General features: G+C 37.8%; 1 protein-coding gene across 1 annotated transcript; it reads right to left on the reverse strand.

Moving 5' to 3' along the window:
- Positions 1-995: 995 nt before the first annotated feature.
- LOC148567585 (uncharacterized) lies at positions 996-1,595 on the reverse strand. The gene has a single exon (XM_088483803.1). It carries the CDS (start codon positions 1,593-1,595, stop codon positions 996-998), a length of 600 nt encoding a protein of 199 aa, XP_088339929.1.
- Between the last annotated feature and the right edge of the window lie 22,709 nt (positions 1,596-24,304).

Below are 24,304 nucleotides of genomic sequence, written 5' to 3' on the forward strand. Positions count from 1 at the left end.
GTGTACCTTTAAACTTAGGCGGTTTAACCTTCAGAAAAGTCGCAAGGGTCATAGGTCTTTCGAGATGCCCCAAGTTATTCTCATCATTTCCACTATCTTCCCCATGCTCATTCTCATTCCCGTTTCTCACTCCAAGACGATCAACAGCCCTAGCCGCTGCTACTGCAGCCTCACGCACTGCCTCAGCCACAGCATTCATGGTAGTCATAAACGTCTCCTACCCCCTCTCGTAGTTAACATTAGGAATTCCTTCCCGTACGCCTCGTCTCCGTGAACCCATTGTGGTCCTGTTCACACCAAACAATCATTATTAAGGTGATCAGTCTTAACACTTCAAGTCAAGTGTGAACATTCCTAGAATGAAAACACAGAGACAATCATGCAACACATATCACATAGATATCCTATAAGCATGAGACACACAACAGAGTATGCAATGAAGCATAGTCAGTCCACTCCCCAGGCTCTATTGGGAACGAACTGCTCTGATACCAACTTGTAACGATCCAACTCCCAGTATGCCATGGTCATACAAGAAGCTAAGTGTTATTAACTTATCCTTCCTAATTATTATTTATTATTTAATATATGAGCCTGTTCCTTGTTAGAGCGATGCCAATTTTACGAGTAACTTTTTTTTTGTTTGCGGATAACAAGGTAAAATAAACAAGCATACATTGAGAGTAATAGAAAAGCGGCATAAAGAAACATAGAAACACAACTGATAATATACATCATGTACACTATAACAAAACATGCAGCGTTTACACAAGATCAAGTCAGTTTACATCCTCGTCATCCTACGTAGCTAATATATACACGACACTCCCAGGGCCTGGCCCATACAAAAAGCCACTAAACTGGCACCCAGGCTAGCCTAACCACTATATAACTCCTAGCTCTCGGGTGTACTAACACAAGTGAGAGACTAACTAACAGATAATGTCAGACTAGAGTGTCATCAAAAGAATGCCCCTTCCGCAGTCAAGCTATATCTACACGTGGCCGTTCGGAGAATCGCCGTGAGGCTCCTCCATCTCCTCATCCTGCTCTATCTCTATCTCAGGATCCTCCTCCTCCTCATCATCCGCAGCTATAGCTATACCCTCAGATCCACCAAAAACACTACTGTCACTATGTACAAAACCATTCGCGAGCACAGGTCCATTCGCGTATATAGGAGCTACCCCACCGTCTGGTAGTGCCGGCTCATCAGGCTGTGGAAAGTCAGGGATTAGCTCAGGGGGAAAGTCCCGCTCTGGTGGTATCACAGGTACGTAGTCACCAGCTAACTCGGGCTCATCAGGAATGATAGGCTCAGGTCCTACCTCATTCAAAGGTTGGGCTGGTATAGGGTGCCCGGGATTATCAGGAAAAGGATGTCCAGGTGCGTCAGGATATAACCAGGATAAGGGAAAGTCGTAAGGAGCATCGGGGTCAAAATGCGGGCTAGACTGAGGATGTTGAAAAGCTCGATTAGGTAACGCATATCGTCTAATACGAGGCTCCAAACCCATAATGAAGTAACTGTGATGTACCGGATCCTCGTAGACGTAAGGGTCCTCGAACTCATAGAAGATCACGCCCGTCTCCATATGAGGGGGAAGGAAGGGAGAGAAGGGGTAAGAACTGGGGAGTTCTTAGTAGGGTCGGGGTTATTAGTTACGTTCATTTATTTGATTCCGATTAGCAGATAGATATTAGAATACAATAAAGTAGTAAACAGTAGTTAAAATAGATAGGAAAACAGAAAACAGAACACAAACAGAAGAACACAAGAAAATAAAGCACAGACATAACACTCAAGCAGACAAACATAAAGAAATAGTTCACTCACAAGAAGGAAAGCAACAGAGAATGATGCGCAGAGAAGAATAATGCATGTCTAGCCCTAGTACAGGTCATGAGCTCATGTGTTGGTTAGCACTTGCATTCCCGACATTTATCCGGTCACGTGTTCACGATTTCCCAGATACGATCTTCCGTTCAAATAAATGTGCATATAATTATTAGCAGCTCTATTGAGACAGCCTCTGCTTTCTACTCGCAGGAAATATACTCTTGGGAACGGAAAATTGCTGTAGGTATCCAAGTTTCCCTACAGAAACTCTTGGGTTGCTTAAAGCAACAGATAATAAATATTATCTCTTAGGTTGCATTCAACAATGAATAAGCAAACAATATCTCTTGGGTTGCCTCAAGCAACAATTAACCTTTCAATAAGCCTTCTGCTCTTAGTCTCTTTACCCTGCTCTGATTTCTCTGTTTAATCTGTATATTTAAAGCTTATGTAAATTTCGGTATGAATAGTTAGCATGTCCCAAGTATAGGTTCATTAAGTCTATACTGAAACAATTTAACTTTTCATATAATACCTAACCCTAGTCGCAACTCAAAGAGTAACTATGTTGCCCTAGTTTGTTTGCTAGTCTCTGTCTGTTTTTCTGTCATTAAAATCTTACAGACTTTTTCTTCGATTTTTATCTTTTCTTAAACTTTTATCTTTTATTTATCTTTGCCTCACTAATATGTTCCTACCACTCCCTAAGTGTTTTATGAAGGTAATTATGAGATTCTGCACTTAAAGTTGTCTTTCTAAAGCTTTTACAGAAAACTGCCTTTTTCGCATTATTTTATTATTTTTATTAAAATATTATTTTTAATTAAATATTATTATTTAATATTTTATTATTATTTATTATTTTATTAATATATTTTCGAAAATTAACTTTACTTTAACCTTTAACCTTTAAAATTCACTTTTTACCACTCGTAACTTTTAATATTTCTACTTTTACCACCCTAACTTTCAGTAATTACCAAATAACCCCTCAAACAACAAAATAATTACTTCCTTGCCCTTTTATGAATCAAAAAGGTGTTCTTCATTGTTCTTCACTATACTCAAAGTGTTCTTCATGTTCTTCATAAATTCTTCAGATTCTTTCTCTGTTTTTACCCTTTTTTCAGTCTTTTCAGCAACCGATTTTTACTATAATTCATAATAAATTAGCAGCCACTAAAACCCCATATTTTCTACATGATTTCAACACAAATTGAACCTCAATTTAAGCTTAGGGTTTCGTTTTTCCAGCTGCCCAAGAACATGAACTTTAAAGCTTGAATTTCATCAAATTTCATCAAAATTTCACCAAATTTTCACCAAGAATCAATCATATATGCAACCAATTTTTAGCACAGCCAAATTATACAACATTCACACATCTCAAACACAAATAATCAAGATTAATTTCGTGGCACCCTACCTGATTTTGCTGCCCCTAATTCAGTTAGATTTTCAGGTGGTCCTTAAGCACTTTTTCCTCCTAAATCACATCAAGAAAAACCATATTTAAGCATGTTTCCTTGAAACTGAATCAAAAGAGAGATGGTGCAGCCAACTCACCTTGATCCCAGCCTTGATAAGTCATATAATCATGTAGAGAAAGAAGAGAGGATCATTTTGGTCGGATTGGAATTTTGATTTGAGTTTTAGTTCAGCAGAAATCAAGCTTTGAAGATTTGGAACTAAGAACTTTTCTCTCTTTTTCTCTCTACCTATTTTCAGCCACAAAGTGAAAATGAGCCAGCCTTGGGGGTTTTGGGGGGTGTAGGGTGAGTTGTGATTGGTTGGCTTGGAGGTGGAATAAAATAATATTAAAATATCTCAGATGTATAACTACTAAAACTAGGTGTATCGGAACACTTGTGAAAACATCTCTAAAAATTATTTTCTGAGCTACTAGCATAAATGACACTAGTAACATATTTATTATGAGAATAAAACATGTATAATGAGGCCTTAGCATTGCTAAAGTCATCAGAGAGTGCTGGTGCTAAGCTGCACCAGTAAATTGTGAACCCGGTTAAACCGGTTTTCTGTTTTTAACTAAAACTGATCAGGTAACCTTATAATATTATTCAAGAAGCTTCTAATACTAATATAATGATAATATCATCCTATTATCTCTCTTCTCTCATAAATCGAGTCCGGTTTGTTAAACTGAGACTATTTACGAAAAACCGAATTAAAACTCCTAACCGATACGGTTCAAAAACTAGGTTCTTCGCGACTGCATCATCGAGCTTGCCTCGGGAAAGGTTCTAACTTAAAGATGACATAATGACAATGAGGATTGAGATTCTTGATGATATATCAAAGGTTTTCCCCTTACTGATCTTCCAGAGAAATTCGTACTTTCAGAAAAGATCTCGCGTACTCGAAAATCGGGGTTGTTACAGCTACTATCCACCCAACAACTCATCCACTAACCAAAACAACTATCATTCACCCTCAACATCCCATAATCAACCACAACCACCCCAAGAATCTCAAAGGATCTCCAACTTGGAGATATTGATGGAGAAGATGATGAAACACCAAGAGCTAGCCAATAAGAACCATGAAGCTTCCCTGAGGAATTTCGAAAGACAGATTGGCCAGTTGTCCAAGCAAGTAGTAACTGAAAGAACACCTAATGCACTACCAAGTGACACCATTTCTAACCCCAAGGAAGAATGCAAAGCCATCCAATTAAGGAGTGGAAGAACTTTGGTAAATGAGAAAGAAACTAACAAGAAGCATGTGGAGAATGATGTTGGCAACAAAAAGCAAGAAGGAGAGAAAGACAAACAAGATCACGAAAAACTCAAGGAAAAAGAGGAACAGCCATAATCTTCACAAAAGGGAAAGGAAGTCATGGAGGAACAGTCACAAGAACAGAGCACAATGGTGAAGACTCACATCCCTCCTTTGCCATACCCTCAAAGGTTTAACAGAGAGCTTAAAGATCAACAGTTCCCTAAGTTCCTAGAAGTGTTTAAGAAGCTGGAGATCAATATTCCACTTGCTGAGGCTCTACAACAAATGCCTCTATGTGAAAAATTCCTCAAAGAGCTCATCAATAAGAAAAGGAGCTGGAATGAGAAAGAGATAGTGATCCTAACACAAGAATGTAGTGCTGTCATCCAAAGAGGTCTTCCACCAAAGCTCAAAGATCCAGGAAGCTTCATCCTATCATGCACTATAGGCAACAGAATATTGGACAAAGCTCTCAGTGACTTAGGAGCTAGCATCAATTTAATGCCCCTCTCACTAATGAAGAAGCTTGCAATAGAGGAAGTCAAGCCTACCAGGATGTCACTCCAAATGGCTGACAGATCACTCAAGATACCAAAGGGGTTGTAGAAAATTTATTAGTGAATATCGGAGAGTTCATTTTCTCTTCTGACTTTGTTATCCTGGACATGGAAGAAGAGGGACACAGTTCAATCATATTGGGACGGCCTTTCTTAGCAACAGCAAGAGCCATCATTGATGTGGAGAAAGGGGAGATGACCCTCAGGGTGCATGATGAAAAGATGATCATCAATGTGTTCAAGGCCATGCAATACCCTCTAGAGAAGGAAAAGCACATGAGAGTGGAAATGATAGAAGAAGTGGAGAAAGAGCTACTGGAAGATGGCAACCAGAAGGAACAAGAAGAGGAAATAGAGGTAGAACAAGAGCTTATAGAAGAGGAAGTGGTAGAGATCTCCTTTGAAAGCAAGGTAGAGGAGAAGCCAAAGCAAGAGTTAAAGCCTCTCCCCCCTCATCTCAAGTATGTATTTCTTGGAGAAGTAGAGGCCCTGCCAGTGATCATAAACTCCTCCTTGAACATAGAAGAAGAAACAAAGCTGGTTAAAATGTTGAAATCTCACAAGACTGCCTTGGGTTGGACAATTGATGATATCAAGGGCATAAGCCCTGCCATTTGTATGCATAAAATTCTATTGGAGGAAGATTCAAAGCCTGTAGTTCAACCCCGGAGAAGACTTAACCCAACTATGAAGGAGGTGGTTCAAAAAGAAGTGATGAAGCTATGGAATGCTGGGATAATCTTTCCAATCTCTAACAGCTCATGGGTGAGTCCGGTTCAAGTTGTACCAAAGAAGGGAGGAATGATAGTCATCTCCAATGAGAAGAATGAGTTAATTCTTATCAAGACAGTGACTTGGTGGAGGATGTGCTGAGATTATAGAAGACTGGTGCACAGAAATCGTGACGGTTCCATTCCTTGGTAACGGCGCTGAAAACTTTATACGCACGTTCATAATCTTAATTCTTTGTCACAACTTCGCACAACTGACCAGCAAGTGCACTGGGTCGTCCAAGTAATAAACCTTACATGAGTAAGGGTCGATCCCACAGAGATTGTCGGCTTGAAGCAAGCTATGGTCACCTTGTAAATCTCAGTCAGGCGGATTCAAATGTATATAGAGTTTTAATAATTAAAAGATAAATAAAACATAAACTAGGATAGAGATACTTATGTAATTCATTAGTGAGAATTTCAGATAAGCGTATGGAGATGCTTTCGTTCCTCTAAACCTTTGCTTTTCTGCTGTCTTCATCCAACCATTCCTACTCCTTTCCATGGCAAGCTTTATGTAGGGCATCACCGTTGTCAATGGCTACATCCCATCCTCTCTGTGAAAATGGTCCAATGCGCTATCACTACATGGCTAATCATCTGGCGGTTCTCGATCATACTGGAATAGGATTTACTATCCTTTTGCGTCTGTCACTACGCCAAGCACTCGCGAGTTTGAAGCTCGTCACAGCCATCCTTTCCCAGATCCTACTCGGAATACCACAAACAAGGTTTAGACTTTCTGGATCTCAAGAATGGGCCATCCATGGGTTCTAACTTATACCACGAAGATTCTAATATCTAGGACTCGGTCCCCTGTATTAGATATCTAAGAGATATTCATTCTAGCTTGTTTGCATGTAGAACGGAAGTGTTTGTCAGGCACGCGTTCATAAGTGAGAATCATGATGAGCGTCACATAATCATCACATTCATCATGTTCTTGGGTGCGAAAGGATATCTTAGAATAGGAATAAGCTTGAATTGAATAGAAAAACAGTAGTACTTTGTATTAATTCATGAGGAACAACAGAGCTCTACACCTTAATCTATGGTGTGTAGAAACTTTACCGTTGAAAATACATAAGAAATGAAGGTTCAAGCATGGCCGAATGGCCAGCCCCCAAACGTGATCTAAAGATCAAAAGATAATCCAAAGATATCCAAAGATGTAAATACAATAGTAAAAAGTCCTATTTATACTAAACTATCTACTAGGGTTTACAGAAATGAGTAAATGATGCAGAAATCCACTTCTGGGGCCCGTTTGGTGTGTGCTTGGGCTGAGCATTGAGCTTTACATGTGTAGAGGCTTTTCTTGGAGTTGAACGCCATTTTGTAACTTGTTTCTGGCGTTTAACTCCACTTTGCAACCTGTTTCTGGCGTTTAACTCCAGAATGCAGCATGGAACTGGCGTTGAACACCAGTTTGCGTCATCTAAACCCGGGCAAAGTATGGACTATTATATATTTCTGGAAAGCCCTGGATGTCTACTTTCCATCAAAATTGAGAGCGCGCCATTTGGAGTTCTGTAGCTCCAGAAAATCTACTTTGAGTGCAGGGAGGTCAGAATCCAACAGCATCTGTAGTCCTTCTTCAACCTCTGAATCTGATTTTTGCTCAAGTCCCTCAATTTCAGCCAGAAAATACCTGAAATCATAGAAAAACACACAAACTCATAGTAAAGTCAAGAAATGTAATTTTTATTTAAAAACTAATAAAAATATACAGAAAACTAACTAAATTATACTGAAAACTATGTAAAAATAATGCCAAAAAGCGTATAAATTATCCGATCATCACAACACTAAACTTAAATTGTTGCTTGTCCCCAAGCAACTGAAAATCAAATAGGATAAAAAAAAGAGAATATACTATAAATTCCAAAATATCAATGAAACTTAGCTCCAATCAGATGAGCGGGATTTGTAGCTTTTTGCCTCTTGCAGAGTTTTGGCATCTCACTTTATCCATTGAGGTTCAGAATTATTGGCATCTATAGGAACTTAGAATTCAGATAGTGTTATTGATTCTCCTAGTTCAGCATGTTGATTCTTGAACACAGCTACTTTATGAGTCTTGGCCGTGGCTCTAAGCACTTTGTTTTCCAGTATTACCACCAGATACATAAATGCCACAGACACATAACTGGGTGAACCTTTTCAGATTGTGACTCAGCTTTGCTAAAGTCCCCAATTAAAGGTGTCCAGGGTTCTTAAGCACACTCTTCTTTTTGCTTTGGACCTTGACTTTAACCGCTCAGTCTCAAGTTTTCACTTGACACCTTCATGCCACAAGCACATGGTTAGGGACAACTTGGTTTAGCCGCTTAGGCCAGGATTTTATTCCTTTAGGCCCTCCTATCCACTGATGCTCAAAGCCTTGGATACTTTTTTATTACCCTTGCCTTTTGGTTTTAAGGGCTATTGGCTTTTTACTCTTGCCTTTTGGTTTAAAGAGCTTTTGGCTTTTTCTGCTTGCTTTTTCTTTTTTCTTTCTTCTTTTTTTTTCCTAATTTTTTTATTTTTTTCTTCTTTTTTTTTCTGCAAGCTTTTGTATTCACTGCTTTTTCTTGCTTCAAGAATCATTTTTTTATGATTTTTCAGATTATCAAATGACATGTCTCCTTTTTCCTTATTCTTCAAGAGCCAACATATTTAACATTCATAAACATCAACTTCAAAAGACATATACATTGTTCAAGCATTCATTCAGAAAACAAAAAGTATTTTCACCACATCAAAATAATTAAACTAGTTTCAAGGATGAATTTGAAACTCTGTACTTCTTGTTATTTTGTAATTAACATCAAAATAATTAAACTAGTTTCAAGGATGAATTTGAAACTCTGTACTTCTTGTTATTTTGTAATTAAAGCATATTTCATTCAAGAGAGGTGATGGATTCATATTCATAACTTTAAGGCATAGACACTTAGACACTAATGATCATGTAATAAGACACAAATATAAATAAACATAAAGCTCAAAAATCGAAAAACAGGAAAATAAATAAACAAGGAGATTAAGGAATGAGTCCACCTTAGTGAGGGTGGCGTCTTCCTCTTCTTAAAGAACCAATGGTGCTCTTGAGCTCCTCTATGTCTCTTCCTTATCTTTCTTGCTCCTCCCTCATAGCTCTTTGATCTTCTCTAATTTCATGGAGGATGATGGAGTGCTCTTGATGCTCCACCCTTAGTTGTCCCATGTTGGAACTTAATTCTCCTAGGGAAGTGTTGATTTGTTCCCAATAATTTTGTGGAGGAAAGTGCATCCCCTGAGGTATCTCAGGGATTTCATGGTGAGAAATTTCCTCATACTCATGTTGAGGTCCATGTTCTCTTATTTGCTCCATCCTTTTCTTAGTAATGGGCTTGTCCTTTTCAATGAAGATGTCTCTGGCCTTAGGTGCCATAGATGGTTATGGAAAAACAAAAAGCAATGCTTTTACCACACCAAACTCAAAATATTTGCTCGTTCCCGAGAAAAAGAAGAAAGAAAGTAGTAGAAGAAGAAGAAAATGGAGGAGATGGAGGTGTGTGAATGGTTCGGTCAAGGGGGTTTTAGGTGGTTATGATGTGTGAAAAGGAAGGAGTGATGGTTTGAATTTAAGTGGGAGGGTGTAGGTGGGTTGTATGATGGTTTTGGAGGAGTAATGGAGGTGATTGGTGGAGGTTAATTAAGGAAGAATATTATGAAAAGGTGTGAAGATGAGAGAAGAAGTGGTAGGGATCCTGTGGGGTCCACAGATCCAGTGGGGCCAAGGACTTAACATCCCGGCTCCAATTAGGCGTGTAAAACACCCTTGCTGTGCAATCCTGTCATTTAACGCCAGACTGCTACCTATTTCTGGCGTTAAACGCCTAAATGTAGCTTGTTTCTTGTGTTTAACGCCAGGCAGATGCTTGTTTCTGGCGTTAAACGCCAGCTTGGTGCTTGTTTCTAGCGTTTTAAACGCCAGACTGTTCTCTTCCAGGGTGTGCTATTTTTCATTCTATTTTTCATTCTGTTTTTGATTTTTTCAGTAGTTTTTGTGACTTCAAATGATCATCAACCTAAAGAACACATAAAATAACAATGGAAAATAAATAAATATAATTAGATAACATTGGGTTGCCTCCCAACAAGCGCTTTTTTAATGTCAGTAGCTTGACAGTGAGCTCTCATGGAGCCTCACAGATATTCAGAGCATTGTTGGAACCTCCCAACACCAAACTTAGAGTTTGACTGTGGGGGCTTTGGTTGACTCTGCAGTGAGAGAAGCTTTTCATGCTTCCTCTCCATGGTTACAGAAGGAGATCCTTGAGTTTTAAACACAAGGTTTTCCTCATTCAGCTGAAGGATCAATTCTCCTCTATCCACATCAATCACAGCTCTTGTTGTGGCTAGGAAAGGTCTTCCAAGGATGATGGATTCATCCTCATCCTTCCAAGTGTCCAGGATTATGAAATTAGCAGGGATGTAAAGGCCTTCAACTTTTACTAGCACATCCTCTACTTGTTCATAAGCCTGTTTTCTGGAGTTGTCTGCCATCTCTAATGAGATTCTGGCAGCTTGCACCTCAAAGATTCCCAGTTTCTCCATTACAGAGAGTGGCATGAGGTTTATCCCTGATCCAAGGTTACATAGAGCCTTCTCAAAGGTCATGGTGCCTATGGTACAAGGTATTAAGAACTTTCCAGGATCCTGTTTCTTCTGAGGCAATGTCAGTTGATCCAGATCACTCAGTTTATTGATGAGCAAGGGAGGTTCATCTTCCCAAGTCTCATTACCAAATAATTTGGCATTCAGCTTCATGATTGCACCAAGGTACTTGGCAACTTTCTCTTCAGTGACATCTTCATTCTCTTCAGAAGAAGAATACTCATCAGAGCTCATGAAGGGTAGAAGGAGGTTCAATGGAATCTCTATGGTCTCTAGATGAGTCTCAGATTCCTTTGATTCCTCAGAGGAAAACTCCTTATTGATCACTGGACGTCCCAGGAGTTCTTCCTCACTGGGATTCACGTCCTCTCCCTCCCTTGTAGGTTCGGTCATGTTGGTTAAATCAATGGCCTTGCACTCTCTTTTTGGATTCTCTTCTGCATTGCTTGGGAGAGTACTAGGAGGGGTTTCAGTGACCCTTTTTACTCAACTGGCCCACTTGTGCCTCCAAATTTCTAATGGAGGACCTTGTTTCATTCATGAAACTTAAAGTGGCCTTAGATAGATCAGAGACTATATTTGCTAAGCTAGATGGATCCTGCTCAGGACTCTCTGTCTTTTGCTGAGTGGATGATGGAAAAGGCTTGCTATTGCTAAACCTGTTTCATCCACCATTGTTAAAGCCTTGTTGAGGCTTTTGTTGATCCTTCCATGAGAAATTTGGATGATTTCTCCATGAGGGATTATAGGTTTTTCCATAGGGTTCACCCATGTAATTCACTTCTGCTATTGCAGGGTTCTGAGGATCATAAGCTTCTTCTTCAGAAGATGCCTCTTTAGTACTGTTGGATGATTCCTTCAATCCATTCAGACTCTGAGAGATCATATTGACTTGCTGAGTCAATATTTTATTCTGAGCCAATATGGCATTCAGAGTATCAATTTCAAGAACTCCCTTCCTCATAGGTGTCCCATTATTCATAGGATTCCTTTCAGAAGTGTACATGAACTTGTTATTTGCAACCACATCAATGAGTTCTTGTGCTTCTGCAGGCGTTTTCTTTAGGTGAATGGATCCACCTGAAGAATGGTCCAGTGACATCTTTGATAGCTCAGATAGACCATCATAGAATATATCCAAGATGGTCCATTCTGAAAGCATGTTAGAAGGACACTTTTTGGTCAGTTCCTTGTATCTCTTCCAAGGTTCATAGAGGGATTCTCCTTCTTTCTGTCTGAAGGTTTGAACATCCACTCTAAGCTTGCTAAGCTTTTGAGGAGGAAAGAACTTGGCTAAGAAAGTCGTGACCAGCTTATCCCAAGAGTTCAGGCTGTCTTTAGGTTGAGAGTCCAACCATACTCTTGCTCTATCTCTTACAGCAAACGGGAAAAGCATAAGCCTGTAGACCTCGGGATTAACCCCATTGGTCTTAACAGTATCACAGATCTGCAAGAATTCAGTTAAGAACTGAAAAGGATCTTCTGATGGAAGTCCGTAAAACTTGCAATTCTGTTGCATCAGAGAAACTAATTGAGGTTTTAGCTCAAAATTGTTTGCTCCAATGGCAGGGATTGAGATGCTTCTTCCATGTAAATTGGAATTAGGTGCAGTAAAATCAGCAAGCATCTTCCTTGCATTGTTATCATTTTCGGCCATGTCTCCTTCTTTTTCGAAATTTTCAATCAGATTTTCTCCAGAAAGTTGTGCTTTAGCTTCCCTTAGCATCCTATTCAGAGTCCTTTCAGGTTCAGGATCAGCTTCAACCAGAATCCTCTATGTCACAGTATAGAGATTCCTTTATGTGAGTAGAAGAAGATATGAATAGAAGATGGAGAATCCAAACACAAAGGTGAGGAGTAGGTTCGAATTCTTAGATGAAGAGGAGTGTTAGTAAATAAATAAATAATTAGAAGGAGGTGAGAGAGAAGAATTTTTGAAAATTAAATAAATTAAAATAAAAATTTTTTGTTTTTAATTTGAAATTAAAATAAAATTCAAAAATTAGAAAACAAATAAAATTAAAATTAAAAATTAAAATAATTAGTTAATTAAAAAGGAATTTTGAAAAAGAGGAAGGTGATTTTCGAAAATTAGAGAGAGAGAATTAGTTAGGTAGTTTTGAAAAAAATATTATTGAAACAAAAAGATAGGATTGATTGAAAAAAGATTTGAAAATCAATTTAAAAAGATAAAAAGTTAAAAAAAATTTTGAAATTGATTTTGAAAAGATGTGATTGAAACTTAATTTGAAAAAGATTTGAAAAAGAAATTTAAAAAGATTTGATTTTGAAAATTAAAGTTTATTACTTGACTAACAAGAAACTAAAAAGATATGATTCTAGAGTTTAAAGATTGAACCTTTCTTACTAGGCAAGTAACAAACTTAATATTTTTTGAATCAATCACATTAATTGTTAGTAAAGATTTGAAATTATGAAACAACATAAGAAAAATATTTTTGAAAATCATTTTGGAATTTTCGAAAATTATGAAAGAAAAATGAAAAAAGATTTGATTTTTGAAAAACATTTGAAAAAGATAAGATTTTTAAATTGAAAATTTGATTTGACTCATAAGAAATAACTAAATTTTAAAAAATTTTTGACTAAATCAAATCAAAATTTCGAAAATTATGAGTGAAATAAGAGAAAGATATTTTTTTGATTTTTGAATTTTCAATGAAGAAAGAGAAAAAAACAACCTAAAGACTCAATGCATGAAAATTTTGGATCAAAACATGTGATGCATGCAAGAATACTATGACTGTCAAGATGAACACCAAGAACACTTTGAATGTCAAGATGAACACCAAGATCTTATTTTTGAAAAATTTTCAAGAAAAGAAAACATGAAGGACACCAAACTTAAAAATTTTTATTCTTTAGACATTAACAAATTGAAAATGCATATGAAAAACAAGAAAAGACACAAAATAAGAAAATATGAAAATCAAACAAGAAGACTGGCCAAGAACAACTTGAAGATCATGAAGAATGCAATTCATGAAATTTTCGAAAATAATTTTTTTAGAAAATTAAAAAGATGCAATTGACACCAAACTTAAAACTTGACTCTAGACTCAAACAAGAAATACAAAAAATATTTTTTATTTTATGATTTTGTTAATTTTTTTGGTTTTTTTCGAAAATTATTTTGGGAAAAACAAAAAAGAAGTAATATTTTTTTTTTAAAAAAAGTTTTCGAAAACAAAAGAAATAAAAACAAGGACTTAAAGTTAAAATAAAATTACCTAATCTGAGCAACAAGATGAACCGTTAGTTGTCCAAACTCGAACAATCCCCTGCAACGGCGCCAAAAACTTGGTGCGTACAAATCGTGACGGTTCCATTCCTTGGTAACGGTGCTGAAAACTTTATACGCACGTTCATAATCTTAATTCTTTGTCACAACCTCGCACAACTGACCAGCAAGTGCACTGGGTCGTCCAAGTAATAAACCTTACGTGAGTAAGGGTCGATCCCACGGAGATTGTCGGCTTGAAGCAAGCTATGGTCACCTTGTAAATCTCAGTCAGTCGGATTCAAATGTATATAGAGTTTTAATAATTAAAAGATAAATAAAACATAAACTAGGATAGAGATACTTATGTAATTCATTAGTGAGAATTTCAGATAAGCGTATGGAGATGCTTTCGTTCCTCTGAACCTCTACTTTCCTGCTGTCTTCATCCAACCATTCCTACTCCTTTTCATGGCAAGCTTTATGTAGGGCATCACCGTTGTCAATGGCTACATCCCATCCTCTCTGTAAAAATGGTCCAATGCGCTGTCATTGCATGGCTAATCATCGGGCGGTTCTCGATCATACTGGAATAGGATTTACTATCCTTTTGCGTCTGTCACTACGCCCAGCACTCGCGAGTTTGAAGCTCGACACAGCCATCCCTTCCCAGATCCTACTCGGAATACCACAGACAAGGTTTAGACTTTCCGGATCTCAAGAATGGCCATCCATGGGTTCTAACTTATACCACGAAGATTCTAATATCTCGGACTCGGTCCACTGTATTAGATATCTAAGAGATATTCATTCTAGCTTGTTTGCATGTAGAACGGAAGTGTTTGTCAGGCACGCGTTCATAAGTGAGAATGATGATGATCGTCACATCATCATCACATTCATCATGTTCTTGGGTGTGAATAGATATCTTAGAATAGGAATAAGCTTGAATTTAATAGAAAAATAGTAGTACTTTGTATTAATTCATGAGGAACAGCAGAGCTCCACACCTTAATCTATGGTGTGTAGAAACTCTACCGTTGAAAATACATAAGTGATGAAGGTTCTGGCACGGCCGAATGGCCAGCCCCCAAACGTGATATAAAGATCAAAAGATAATCCAAAGATATCCAATGATGTAAATACAATAGTAAAAAGTCCTATTTATACTAAACTAGTTACTAGGGTTTACAGAAATGAGTAAATGATGCAGAAATCCACTTCTGGGGCCCACCTGGTGTGTGATTGGGCTGAGCATTGAGCTTTACACGTGTAGAGGCTTCTCTTGGAGTTGAACGCCAGTTTGTAACCTGTTTCTGGCGTTTAACTCCACTTTGCAACCTGTTTCTGGCGTTTAACTCCAGAACGCAGCATGGAACTGGAGTTGAACGCCAGTTTGTGTCATCTAAACTCAGGCAAAGTATGGACTGTTATATATTGCTGGAAATCCCTGGATGTCAACTTTCCAACGCAATTTAGAGCGCACCATTTGGAGTTCTGTAGCTCCCGAAAATCCACTTTGAGTGCAGGGAGGTCAGAATCCAACAACATCTGCAGTCCTTCTTCAACCTCTGAATCTGATTTTTCCTCATGTCCCTCAATTTCAACCAGAAAATACCTGAAATCATAGAAAAACACACAAACTCATAGTAAAGTCAACAAATGTGATTTTTATTTAAAAGCTAATAAAAATATACTAAAAACTAACTAAATTATACTGAAAACTATGTAAAAACAATGCCAAAAAGCGTATAAATTATCCGCTCATCAAAGACTAAATGATGCTACAAGGAAAGATCATTTTCCTCTCCCATTCATCAACCAGATGCTGGAAAGATTGGCTGGCCATGTATACTATTGCTTCTTGGATGAGTACTCTGGGTACAATCAAATAGTGGTGGATCCCAAGGATCAAGAAAAGACTTTCTTCAACTGTCCATTTAGAGTCTTTGCTTACAGAAGGATGCCCTTTGGTCTGTGTAATGCCCCTGCAACTTTTCAAAGGTGTAATGCCCCTTTGTAGGGTTTATCTTGTGTTGAATTTAGAGCATTTTGATAACCTTTCCTCACATTTATTCAATGAAAGAGCATGATTTTGTGATTGTCTCCGTACATGTGCTTAGATGTGAAAGTATGCTTTTTAGACCTTTAATTTGATAGTTTTAATCTTCCTTTGATTCCACTAGATGCCTTGATGTGTTTGCTAGTGATTTCAGGTTGAAAAGGACTAGGAAAGAATCAAAGGAGTGGGAGGAAAGCTTACAAAATGGAGAAATCATAAAAAGCCAAAGATTTGGAGAAGCCCATGGGCGCGCGCGCGCATTGTACGCATCCGCGCAGATTGCGAAATACCTCAGGGGCGCCTACGCACGCTGTGTGCGTGCGTGCCAAAGGCCGCACATGATTTTTAAAGAGGAACACGTGCCTGGCGATTTTGGAGCATTTCTAGCCCCATTTGGAGCTGAGTTTTTGGCGGGAAAAGGGCTAAATGGACCAAGGAATGAAGGGGAAGGCATCATCATAGACACACACATTAGGCTAGTTTTAGTTGAGTTTTAGAGAGAGAAGCTCTCACTTATCTCTAGGATTAGGATTAGAATTAGGTTTAGTTCTTGGATCTAGGTTTTAATTCATGCTCTCTTCTACTTCTTCTTCATAATTCTTTGTTGTTACATTCATCATTCTTCTATTGTTTGTTATAATTTCTTCTACTTTGTTTGTAGATCTACTTTTGTTCATTCTATTTTCTTTTAATGCAATTTGAGGTAATTCATGTAGATCTTGTTTTCTTTAATTGTTGTTGTTGATTTCTTACATTCAATTGTTGTTAGATTCTATTCCTGTTATCAATTTACCATGCTTTTCTTTTGTGCCTTCCAAGTGTTTGATGAAATGCTTGGTTGGATTTTAGTATGAATTTTGTCTCTCTTGGCCTTGGTAGAGTAATTAGTAACGCTTGAGTTATCTAATCCCTTTGTTGATTGATAACGCTTGAGATACCTCAAGGGATGCATCTTCCTCCACAAAATTATTGGGAGCAAATCAACACCTCCCTAGGAGAATTGAGTTCCAACATGGGACAACTAAGGGTGGAGCACCAAGAACATTCCACCCCCCTCCATGAAATTAGAGAAGATCAAAGAATCATGAGAAAGAAGCAACAAAGGCAAGGAAGAGACATTGAGGAGCTCAAGAACTCCATAAGATCTTCAAGAGGAAGAACAAGCCGCCATCACTAAGGTGGACCCGTTCTTTAATCTCGTTGTTCTTTACTTTCCTGTTTTTTGAATTTTTTATGCTTATATTTATCTATGTTTGTATCTTATGATCATTAGTGTCTTAGTGTCTATGCCTTAAAGCTATGAGTGTCCTATGAATCCATCACCTTTCTTAAATGAAAAATGCTTTTAATTGAAAAAGAAAAAAAAAGTGCATGAATTTCAAATTTTAAAACAGTTTAATTATCTTGATGTGGTGGCAATGCTATTGTTTTTCTGAATGAATGCTTGAACAGTGCATATTTTTGAATTTGATTGTTTATGAATGTTAAAATTATTGGCTCTTGAAAGAATGAAAGGAAAAGGAGAAATGTTATCTGATGATCTAAAAAATCATAAAATTGATTCTTGAAGCAAGAAAAAGCAGTGAAAAGCTTGCAAAAAAAAAAAGAGAAAAAGCAAGCAGAAAAAGCCAATACCCCTTTAAACCAAAAGGCAAGGGTGATAAAAAGGATCCAAGGCTTTGAGCATCAGTGGATAGGAGGGCCCACAGGAATAAAATCCTGGCCTAAGCGGCTAAAACAAGCTGTCCCTAACCATGTGCTTGTGGCATGAAGGTGTCAAGTAAAAACTTGAGACTGAGCGGTTAAAGTCGAGGTCCAAAGCAAAAAGAAGAGTGTGCTTAAGAACCCTGGACACCTCTAATTGGGGACTCTAGCAAAGCTGAGTCACAATCTAAAAAGGTTCACCCAGTTATGTGTCTGTGGCATTTATGTATCCGGTGGTAATACTGGAAAACAAAGTGCTTAGGGCCACGGCCAAGACTCATAAAGTAGCTGTGTTTAAGAATCAACATACTTAACTAGGAGAGTCAGTAACACTATCTGGATTCTGAGTTCCTATAGATGCCAATCATTCTGAACTTCAAAGGATAAAGTGAGATGCCAAAACTGTTCAGAAGCAAAAAAAAAAGCTAAAAGCCCCGCTCATCTAATTAATATTGATCTTCATAGATATTTTTGGAATTCATTGTATATTCTTTTCTTTTTATCCTATTTTATTTTCAGTTGCTTGGGGACAAGCAACAATTTAAGTTTGGTTTTGTGATGAGCGGATAATTTATACGCTTTTTGGCATTGTTTTTAGTATGTTTTTAGCATGTTTTAGTTAGCTTTTATTATATTTTTATTATTTTTTATTTAAAATTCACTTTTCTGGACTTTACTATGAGTTTGTGTGTTTTTCTATGATTTCAGGTATTTTCTGGCTGAAATTGAGGGACCTGAGCAAAAATCCGATTCAGAGGCTGAAAAGGACTGCAGATGCTGTTGGATTCTGACCTCCCTGCACTCGAAGTGGATTTTCTGGAGCTACAGAAGCCCAATACTATAATAGTCCATACTTTGCCCAAGATTTGATGGCCCAAACCGGCGTTCAAAGTCAGCATCAGAATTCCCGGCATTAAACGCCGGAACTGGCACAAAAGTGGGAGTTAAACGCCCAAACTGGCACAAAAGCTGGCGTTTAACTCCAAGAGAAGTCTCTACATGAAAATGCTTCAATGCTCAGCCCAAGCACACATCAAGTGGGCCCGGAAGTGGATATTTACGTCATTTACTCATTTCTGTAAACCCTAGGCTACTAGTTCTCTATAAATAAGACTTTTTGCTATTGTATCTTTACCTCATGACACATTACACGTTTCATTTTGTATCTTCTACGGCATGAGTCTCTAAACCCCATGGTTGGGGGTGAGGAGCTCTGCTGTGTCTTGATGGATTAATGCAATTACTACTATTTTTCCCATTCAATCATGCTTGTTCTATTCCAAGATATCACTTGTTCTTCAACCTGATGAATGTGATGATCCATTACACTCATCACCATTCTCACCTATGAACGTGTGCCTGACAACCACCTCCGTTCTACCTTCGATTGAGTGTGTATCTCTTGGATTCCTTAATCAGAATCCTTGTGGTATAAGCTAGAATCCATTGGCGGCCATTCTTGAGAATCCGGAAGGTCTAAACCTTGTCTGTGGTATTCTGAGTAGGATTCAAGGATTGAATGACTGTGACGAGCTTCAAACTCGCGAGTGTTGGGCGTTAATGACAGACGCAAAAGAATCACTGGATTCTATTCCGACATGATCGAGAACCGACAGATGATTAGCCGTGCTGTGACAAAGCGCGTTGAACATTTTCACTGAGAGGACGGGAGGTAGCCATTGACAACGGTGAAACCCAACATACAGCTTGCCATGGAAGGAGCCTTGCGTGCTTGAAGAAGAAGACAGTAGGAAAGCAGAGATTCAGAAGATGGAGCATCTCCAAAACCTCAACCTGTTCTCCATTACTGCAAAACAAGTATTTATTTCATGTTCTTCTACTTTTTACAATTAAAACTCAGAATTATTGATATCATGACTAAGAGTTACGAGATAACCATAGCTTGCTTCAAGCTGACAATCTCCGTGGGATCGACCCTTACTCACGTAAGGTATTACTTGGACGACCCAGTGCACTTGCTGGTTAGTTGTGCAGAATTACAAAAGTGTGATTGTGATTTCGTGCACCAGATGGTAACTTAGGAAGTGGTGGTCCTAATGATCTTGCAAGTTCAACTCCCTTGTGCTCTTCTTTGACTACCTCCACCTCTTCACAAGCTTCTTCAATTTGAACATCTTTCTCTTGGTAGCTCTCTTCCAATTTAACCTCTTCTTCATTGCTTACCAAGGGCATGGGAGGTTGTGCATCTTCTTCTTTGATCTCAATTTCAAGCCCAATGGGAGAGGATTCAATTGTAGATAGGAACTCCTCAATGATTGAATCCATCTCTTGATCAACCTCTTCAAAGTCTTCAATCATGATATGCTTTGGAGGTTGTACACCCTCTTCAACATCAACATCAAGCATCTTGGAAGAGGACTCTCTAATTCTACATTCCCATGGACTTCCAACATCTCCTATGTTTTCAACCACTTCTTCTGGCACATTTATCTCAACTTCTTCCCCTTGTGACAATTCTTGCTTCAACTCCTCTTATTCACCTTGAAGCTCTAAGCTCACTCTCCTTCACTATACTCCTTAATTACTTTTCCATATTCAACAATGGGAGTTCCTTGATCGCATAGGCTTAGGCGGGAGGAGACCATATTGCTAATGGCTTTCGCTATGGTAGCTATCTTGGCTTCTAACTCCTTGAACTCCTTTTGGTTCTCTTCTTGCTTCGAATGTAAGAACTAATACATTCTTGGAGAGAATCATCCATTGGAGGTAGTATGGGAGAAGAAGGTTCATTTCTTAGGAGGAAAGCTTCATAATTGGAAGTTGGTTCATCTTGGCAAGGATATGGAGATGGCATATTGATAGATGAGATTTGCTCGATGGTCTAGATTTTCTTCTTATAGAAAGAATTACTTTATTGTAAGCATAGCTCCAAACCAACAAACAATTCTCACATAAAAAATATTGGTTGTCACGAATAACAAACCCCAAATAAGAATTAACCGAAGTATTTAAACTTCGGGTCGTCTCACAAGGAATTGCAACGAAGTGCTTAATTATTGGCTATGAAAATGCAAGGGGGTTTTGATTTGGAATTTGACAAGAAAATATAAATGACAAGAAAGCAAATGATAAGAACTTAATAAAATAAAGGAAAAGAACTTTTGGCTAGACATAGGTAATTGAGATCACCATCCTTGTCTACAAACCATATATTGACAATTATGAAGAACCAAGCTCAATTAAGTCTACTTCCAAAAGTCTTAAGTACGTAATATCTACTCTTAGACTTGAAGTACGTCAAATGGCTTTGATCACATCAACCCATAAGTTCCAACCTATCTACTAATTAGATTAGCAGTGGGTTGGTGTCAATGAGTATCAAATTGATCACCAGGGGTTCTCAAATCACCAAATCATTGAGACCCAATGACTCAAGATCACTCAATTCCCTTAGCCTAGGCCAAGAGCAAAGAAAGCTACTCAAAAACTAAAGGAAACATTCTATCAAACACCTAGTGTGCAATAAAAGTAAACATCATAAAATGCAAGAATTAAAAGAACCCACAACTAACATAAGCGAGCAATCAATAATAACAAACAAGATCAACATAAAAGAAACATGGAAACATAGAATTTCATTAGAGAAAATTAAGATCCAACAATTGTTCATAAACATAAAAGAGAGAAACATAAGAAATTAACAAGAGAAACTAAGAAGATTAAGACAAGAGAACACTAAAATATAAAGAGAATTAAAATCAAAACAAGAATTGAAAGTGAAATTTGAGAGTGATTAACCTAGCTTTAGCCTAATTTCTATCCTAAATCTAGAGAGAGGAGAGAGCCTCTCTCTCTAGAATTCTAGCCTAAAACATGATGAAAAACTAAACTATGACTACTTGGCTTATTCCCCCTTCAATCCTTGGGTTCAATGGCATTAGAAATGAGTTGGATTGGGCCCAAAGTGCTTCAGAAATCGCTGGGGGTCATTTCACTTTAGTGGGCCACGAGCAGCCTCAGCGTGCACGCGTACATGGCACGTGCGCACTCCTATACGCGAAGCAACATTTGGGAAATTTTATATTATTTCGAAGCCCCAGATGTTAGCTTTCCAACGCAACTGGAACCGCCTCATTTGGACCTCTGTAGCTCAAGTTATGGTCGATTGAGTGTGAAGAGGTCAGGTTTGACAACTTTACGGTTCCTTCATTTCTTCATGAGTTCTCCCACTTTGCATGCTTTTCTCCTCACTTCTTCCATCCAATATTTGCCTTATTAACCTGAAATCACTCAACAAACATATCAAGGTATTGAATGGAATTAAAGTGAATTAAATTTATCTATTTTAAGGCCTAAAAAGCATGTTTTCACATTGAGGCACAAATCAAGGGATAATTGCAGAACCATGCTATTTCATTGAATAAATGTGAGAAAAGTTGATAAAATCCCTCAAAATAAGCACAAGATAAACCACAAAATCGGGGTTTATGACGTATATTGAGGTGGTTCTAGAGAGTAATTGTGTTGGAGTGGTGGTGGTTCCATGTATGGTTCATATGGATCATAAGATGGTTGGTATGGTGGATAAGGATTAAGGTCATATGGAGGTGTTTGGTGAAAAGTGGCTTGTGAGTAAGGTGGTTCAAGGTCATGTTCAGGTAGTGGTTCATAGGCATGTGATGGTGGTTGTTAACAATCACAATAAGGGTCACCACATCCATTAGATTGATATGCATTAGGATTAGAATTATATCCATAAGAAACCAGAGCTTGTGCTTGCCAAGAAGGTTGATCAATCCCTTGAGGCTCCTCCCATCTTTGATTCCCAAATCCTTGATGTATGTTACCATTGTAGTTTCCATTCCCTACAACATAATTTGAGCTAAAATCATAGCCAAAGTGAGGATGAGAATTCATAAGGGCAAATAAAAACAAAAGCTAACAAAAATAAGCAACAAGTCCTAAGCTAACAAAAACTAATAAACAAGCAAAAGACAAACATATTCACATGTTCACAGTAGCCAATAACATAGCACCATTGCAATTCCCTGGCAACGGTGCCATTTTGATAATGAGTATTGCTTGATGGTCTAGAATTTCTCTTACAGAAATAAGAACTTCGTTGTAAGCATAGCTCCAAACCAACAGACAATTCTCATATCAAAAATTTGGTTTTGTCACAAGTAACAAACCCCAAATAAGAATTAACCGAAGTATTTAAACTCCGGGTCGTCTCACAAGGAATTGCAATGAAATGATCAATTATTGGCTATAAAGGGGGTAAGGGGTTTTGATTTGGTAATTGACAAGAAAATATAAATGACAAGAAAGTAAAATGACAAGAACTAATAAAATAAAAGGAAAAGAACTCTTGGCTAAGACATGGGATATTTGAGATCGTCATCATTGTCAACAAACCATATATTGACAATTATGAGGGGCCAACCTATTAAGTCTACCTCCAAAAGCTTTAAGTACGTAATATCTACTCCTAAGCTTGAAGTATGTCAAATAGGCTTGATCATATCAACCCATAAGTCCCAACCTATCTACTAATTAGATTAGTAGTGGGTTAGTGTCAATGAGTATCAAATTGATCACCAAGGGTTCTCAAATCACCAATTCATTGAGACCCAATGACTCAAGGACACTCAATTCCCTTAGCCAAGGCAAGAGTAAAGAAAACTACTCAAAAACTAGTGAAAGCATTTTAACAAACACCTAGTGTGCAATAAAAGTAAACATCACAAAATACTAAAATTAGTGAAACCCATAACTATCATAAGAAAGAAATCAACAATAGCAATTAAGATGAACATAAAAATGACATAGAAACATAGAATTGCACTAGAAGAAATCAAAATCCAACAATTGTTCATAACATAAAAGAGAGCAAAACATGAAATTAAGAAGAGAAACTAAGAAGATTAAGACAATAGAACACTAAAACATAAAGAGAATTAAAATCAAAACAAGAATTGAAAGAGAAATTTGAGAGTGATTAACCTAACTTTACCCTAATTTTTATCCAAAATCTAGAGAGAGGAGAGAGCCTCTCTCTCTAGAATTATACACTAAAACATGATGAAAACTAATATATGACTACTTGGTTCATCCCCCCCTCAATCATTGGGTTCAATAACATCAGAAATGAGTTGGATTGGGCCCAAAATGAGCTACAAATCGCCCCCAACAAGTTGCCCAAAATGGACCCACGCTAATCCATCGGCACGCATGCGTCATGTGCGTGTACGCGCCCTTATACGTCAGGCAACTATGACAAATATTATATCAAATGGAGATAAAGTGAGTTAAATTTAGCTATTTTAAGGCCTAAAAAGCATGTTTTCACACTTAAGCACAAATATAGGGAGAATTACAAAACCATGCTATTTCATTGAATAAATGTGGGAAAAGGTGATAAAATCCTCCAAAGTAAGCACAGGATAAACCACAAAATCAGGGTTTATCATTCCTCCAGATCAGGCTGAACATCTTTAAAAATGTCCTCTAGCTCTGATTCGAGACTCTCAGTCATATTGACCTCTTCCACTAGGGAGTCAATAATATCAGCCCTCATGCAGTCCTTTGATGTGTCTGGATCCTGCATAGCTTTGACAACATTCAACTTAAACTCATCCTCATTGACTCTTAGGGTTATCTCCCCTTTTTGGACGTCAATGAGGGTTCGTCCAGTCGCTAGGAAAGGCCTTCCTAGAATGAGAGTTGCACTCTTGTGTTCCTTTATTTCCAGCACTACAAAGTCAGTGGGAAAGGTGA

This window comes from Arachis ipaensis, chromosome B4, assembly GCF_059453495.1.
Source record: "Arachis ipaensis isolate K30076 ecotype BB chromosome B4, ASM5945349v1, whole genome shotgun sequence".
NCBI lineage: Eukaryota > Viridiplantae > Streptophyta > Magnoliopsida > Fabales > Fabaceae > Arachis > Arachis ipaensis.

Coding starts and splice junctions, on each gene's coding strand:
- LOC148567585 (XM_088483803.1), bottom strand. CDS start 1,595: ATGGAGACGGGCGTGATCTTCTATGAGTTCGAGGACCCTTACGTCTAC.